We start from the raw sequence: 6,000 nt of genomic DNA on the forward strand, positions 1-6,000 counted from the left end.
ATAGTGTTGCATAATGTAACACTTTGGGCATATTATATTTGTCGTTATAACTTTTTTTTCCCTTTTCTTGAGGGTGTGTTTGGTTGCACCAAACATCATGAAATTTCGTAATTAATCATTCTAATTTGGTGCAAAATATCATGAAATTTTGTGATATTTTGGGCTACCAAACGCACCCTAAACCATGGATGGAATGATTAGTGGATTTGAGTAAGACTACAGATTCTGTGCTGGTTTTGGAATTGAGTGGTTTATCTTTGTATCTTTGTGGGGCGTGGGCTTCTTGCATAAATTGTTGTGTTGTCAATAAAGAAAAATACATAGAATAGTCTAAATCTAATACTTTAATACGTGAAGATGAGGGGAACTTACATGTCACATTGGGTATTTTGATTTGCTTGATTGATTGGACTAGTTTGAATTTTAAAATTTTGAAGTGTGCCTTATCTGATTTGTTCTTTTGTTTCATATGAACTGTTGGATCTTGTTTTCTGAAGTTATACTTGAAAACCATGTTAAGGGCTTTGTTTACGATGTTTAAATTTATAGCAAAATAGACCAAAACCAATAGTGGAATCTGTAAAACCATCATTCTGCTTCATGCATCTCCTTTGGAATTTGTAAATTATTTGATTACTCAGAGTAGTTTGATTAGAAAAATAAAAACTGTTTTCTTTTTCTTTTTTCTTTTTTTTCCTTTTCTGTTGTACATTCGAATGATGGGGATTTTGGTTTGTTTCGTTACTTAAGACTAATTAGATTTTGAAAATTTGGACTGGTTTTTTATTTGATTTTCTCTTTTGGTTGTACATGGTTGTGTTCAATATTGATTTCAGAAGTTAACCTTGGAGGCCATACATCAAGCTGTGTATCTAACTTTTAGGTGAGAGCAACCCCATTGTCAACATCATAGCCTTGTCCCAACAAGTGTTTCAATTTCAAAAGTGAACCTTGAAATCCTTCCTTCAATGTCTGCTAAGGGGTTCACTTCCCTAGAAACTTGTCTGAAAAGTACCTGAAAAGGAAGACGTAAACACCTTGATCTCATTCGCTACATATCCAACTTCCAAGGGGTAGTATGCTACCCAGACACCCAATGACCCAAGCAATTGCTTTTCTTAAGTCTCCCTCAACAATAAGAAGCGCTGTAAAAGACTCCTTGAAGAACTTCATGCTTCTTCTTCTTCTTTTCTTTACTTCTTTTTTTATATATAAAGAAAACAACTTTGAATTGTTCAATTACTCAGTGTAATTGCAAAATATGAATTGGTTTTCCATCTTAGCAATTTTTCTTTTGTATTCTTTACAGACTCTAATTTTCTTTTATCTTGGGTTTTTCCTCAAGCTGATTACTGAAATTTATTATTGAATTCTGAAATGGACCCCTTTGTGTTTGTTTCTCATTATGGAAAACCAAAAGTTTATTTTAGAGTATCATTAAAATGAAAAGAAGTGATGCGGGTTTCATTATCTGTGGTTTCAGCCATTTGAAATCTGTCTTTTTGGGTGAGAGAAGCCGGATCCACGTTACTAGTGCTCCAATCACTAGGATAGGGTTTTTGAAGAAGACTGTGGAGTGCAAGGAATCAAGAATCGGAAAGAAGCCAATAGAAGTGCCGCCCAATGTGACCATCACGCTCGAAGGGCAAAATTTGAAAGTGAAGGGTCCTCTGGGAGAGCTTTCAAGAACTTACCCACGTGAAGTAAAGCTTGAGAGAGAAGAATCTGGGATCATAAAGGTCTCTAAGGCTATGGAGACTAGAAGAGCCAACCAAATGCATGGGCTTTTCAGGTAAACTCATCTCATTCAACTCCATAGTGTGGAAAGTTTGGTGTTATAGTTATCTTGTTTTTGTGTCTCTTTTGGTTTTCTTTTTCTGAAACCTTTAGCCCATTTAAGTTGGACATATTAGATTTAGGTTCTCTCTCAAAAAAAATATTAGATTTAGGTACAATATGTCTAACATGTAACAGCAGTACAAAAACATTCTTCTATGTGGATCTTCTTCCACCTGTTATTTGGAATATTGTTGCAACTTGTAGTAGAGGTTGTTGGACTGAGTACTCTCCGAATATTATGATGGATTCTATGATTTCACCAGACTGGAATCATCTAAAACACTTATTTTACGCAGTTGTATAAAACACCCAAGCTCTGTGTGGCCCACCATGTTGTATATGTAAATTCACTCCGTCCGCTAGGTGGGAACCATTATTTGAACCATAAATAGAAAAGATCGGTCTGATAAAAACTCTAATGAGCTACACCAATGAAGACACTGTAAAACTGCTCCTAAAACTCTAGTTCACACTGTGTGGCCCACCTGATATTTGGATCAGGCTGATTTTTAGATTTTCACCTCCATCCTTGTGAGTTACACTTGATTAATGGGTTTGATGAAAGATACACACCATGGTGACCCCACACACAAACCTATGGTTGGCATCCCATCCCCACTGTTCCCATGCGTTGTGGTGCACCTAAGTTGGGGATGTCATTGATTTTTTGCCCTGGGGAGCGTCATTTCACTCTCATAACGAGAGTGAGTGCACAGCAAGACCGGCCAATTTACATATACAACATGGTGGGTTCCACAAGCCTGGGTGTTTTACGCGTTGCATAAAACAGATGTTGTAGAGGATTCTGGTCTGATTTTACCTGTGCATTTTCAGTCTTACTCATGGTCTTTCATTTATAAATGTTTTTGCTTCCATGCTTTTCTAAATTATTTTACTTCCACACCTCAATGCAACTAGTTAGGGAATCGTTGGGTAGAATACTTCTTTAGAAGTTGGAACATAGTTCGTAAGTGTGTGGCCCACCTTTAGAGTAGAGCTGCCTTGTTTTGGAAGAGGACACATTCACTGTGGTGAATGCCTCCAGTCTCACACACATGTGCCACGTTGGTGCATTTGGCACTTCAGCTTTTGCTGATGGGTGATTGTGAGCAGCATTCCTCTTTAATTGTTTCAATCAGACCATATCAAACAGTCCAAACAACTCTTGCCAGATTGCTTGGGAATTGACAATGTAAGAGTGGATGATTAACTGTCTCCCCATGGCTAAAGCATAGATTGCAAACATTAGTGATTACCATCTTCCTGTGCCTCAAATGGTCAATGGTAAGGCTTTTGTCCCACCCCACGAGCCAGCAAAAGGCAATGACCCTAAGGTCTATTTGTTTTTCCATTTTCATATGAAATGCAAAGTAAATGAGTCATCATTATCATTTCCGGGTGTTTGTTTAAACAAGAATTATGGCTCGTAAATCAAGAGTCAAATGCACTTGTAAAGGAAGTAGGTGAAATAAATTGTAATGATTTCATTGTCACACTATAAAACTAATGTAGGGGCATTTTCACACTGGGCTCGAGTGGGGTGGCCTGTGAGATGCAGGGGCACACTCGGAGTGGGTGGCTCATGTGAGGCGGAACCCATGTGATGTGGGGTCCACGAGGGGGGTTCAACCGATGACCTAACCCATTGGATGTGTGGCTTGGGTTATGAGATAAAGGGATTGATTTTCCATGCTCTATCAATTCGATCTTTTAGAGCAAGTGATTAGTTGTCATGCATCAAAGTAGTATCAGAGCGTGAGGTCTCATTTTCGAGACTCTTCACCTGGGCTATGAGATAAAGGGATTGATTTGTCATGCTCTATCAATTCGAGCTTTTGGAGTAATCGGTTAGTTGTCCTGCATAAAAAAAAGTATCATTTTTATAGTGATTTCTGGGTGAAACAATCAATGTAGCAAAATCATCATTGCAGTCAAATGTAAGTAATGTTACCACACAATTACAAGAGTAAACAATCATTACCCATTTACAACCATTTATTGTTGTAATTAGCAAAATCATCATTGCAGTCAAATGTAAGTGATGTTACCACACAATTACAAGAGTAAACAATCATTACCCATTTACAGCCATTTATTGTTGTAATTGAACAACCAAACAGGCCCCTAGGATGACTGGGTCTGGAATATTGCCAAACAAAAATTGTCGGAGATGGATCTTACCAATTTGGGGGTCCCTAGACACAGGTACTGCAACTTGGGTTCAAGTCAATTGACCAAACCTAAGGTTGGTTCGGGTTGGGTCAGGTCCTCAAGGTCCTCATGTTGGATTTAGGTTGGAAAATGCCAACTCAATTTGAATTCAGGTGGGGTTTGGGTTGAGTAAATTCAGGTCGAGTGAGGTCATGTTTGGAATTACCGCATGTATTTGGGTTGGGTCGGCGTTGGATAGTGCATAGAAGACTTTGGGTTGGGTTCAAGTCGAGAATTTGGGTCGGGTTGGATCCTCTTGATGTCAGGTTGAGCTCTGGTTAGCCCACAACCCGACCCAAACTGCCCAAGTTGAGCTCTGGTTAACCCACAACCCGACCCAAACCACCCAAGTTGCACCCCTGCTAGAAACACGGTAGCTTGTTGGGATTATAGATTGAAACCCATGGACACACACGCCCACCACATGTGTACACTCGCACGCACACATGCACCCACACATGCATACACTCATGCACGCATGCACAATTGCCTGCCTACCCGCATGCTCACAAGCCCAACCACGCCACAGACACACTCTCCCTCATGCACAACTGCACACATGCGCGTACACACCACCCACTCACGCATGCATGCACCCCCATGCATGCACCCCAAAATATCATTTAACAGCTTGTACTTGTTAAGATTGTAGATTGACACTACACCAAGAAATTCAAGGAGTTCTTTACAGTGTGGCATATGGAGTGAAATCCTTGATATTTCCACCGCTAGAAGTCTCCCCTCAATGTTTTAAAATATTCACTACAAGAGCATGAATAGGACAGATCCTGAAATAGCATGGCTCTATCCTGTGCATGTCCACAATCGAAAATTTCAAGTGTCAACAAACCATCTATGATCCATCCTTGTCGTAAGCATCCGTTTCTTTTTATGTTCTAAAAGCCCAAACTATATAGCAGACCACATTACCAAGATGGTGCAGGACTTTGAAGGTCTTCTCTATTGGGCATATCTTCCTTTCTGATTTGTTATTGGATCCTTTTTACTTGTTTTCCTCTTCTGTCTCTTATGCATTCTGGAAAGGAAACAGAATGAAGATTATCCTGTCTTATTGCTTGGGTGCGTTTGGTTGCAGCAAATATCATGAAACATACCCTCATTTATAAGTTAGTTTCAAACGCTCGTATCTTCTATTAGCCTGGCATGTGTGTATGGATCAGCATATTTTTCTGCTGGCCCTGCCATGAATGGACTGTCCCCAAAAGTCACACCAGTTAAGGACTCGTTTTCTTCTCCAATTATTATAAATAGACCACTCCACTAGAGAAGTCCTACCACACAACCTCCAATTAGGTGCTCTGATCATTTGAGTATTGTGATTTTCTGCAATGCGATCAATCCATGGTGGGGCCAACCAATGGACAGCCCGTATCTCATGCATTTGTTCAAGATCTCTTTCTTATGGCATTCTCTCTTAATACTAGTTTCCTCATCTTTCAATGCAGAACTCTTACCGACAACATGGTTGTTGGTGTATCGAAGGGATTTGAGAAGCGACTCCAGCTGATTGGGGTTGGATATCGTGCAATGCTAGAGGGCAAGGACTTGGTACTCAATCTTGGGTTTTCACACCCAATCAGGATGGCGATTCCTGATGGCATACAAGTGAAGGTGGAGGAAAACACCCGAATCGCCGTCAGCGGTTACGACAAGTGTTCCATTGGAGAGTTTGCTGCTACTGTCAGGAAGTGGAGGCCACCCGAACCGTACAAAGGGAAGGGCGTCAAATATGCTGATGAAATCGTGAGACGGAAAGAGGGTAAAGCTGGGAAGAAGAAGTAAAATGGGTAATTCCTTTTCCTTTGTCTTGCATTCTTTCAACTGTATTTGGAAACAATACATTTCTGAAAATTTGCAATTTTGTTGAAATTGAATCTGTGGTGTGGATAAACTAGGCTAACTTGAAATACATTCCATTTGCAACTCAAA

General features: G+C 39.9%; 1 protein-coding gene across 2 annotated transcripts in view; it reads left to right on the forward strand.

The window, feature by feature from the left end:
- The window catches only part of LOC131239627 (large ribosomal subunit protein uL6c), a 65,851-nt gene extending 59,851 nt beyond the window's left edge, over positions 1–6,000 (forward strand). For both annotated transcript variants that reach the window (XM_058237436.1, XM_058237430.1), the window contains exons 2-3: positions 1,484–1,792; positions 5,517–6,000. In XM_058237436.1, the coding sequence (XP_058093419.1) occupies positions 1,484–1,792; positions 5,517–5,853 (646 nt within the window). In that variant the 3' untranslated portion in view covers positions 5,854–6,000. The remainder of the gene's footprint in view (positions 1–1,483; positions 1,793–5,516) is intronic.

Source organism: Magnolia sinica, chromosome 1 (assembly GCF_029962835.1).
Source record: "Magnolia sinica isolate HGM2019 chromosome 1, MsV1, whole genome shotgun sequence".
Taxonomy (NCBI): Eukaryota; Viridiplantae; Streptophyta; class Magnoliopsida; order Magnoliales; family Magnoliaceae; genus Magnolia; species Magnolia sinica.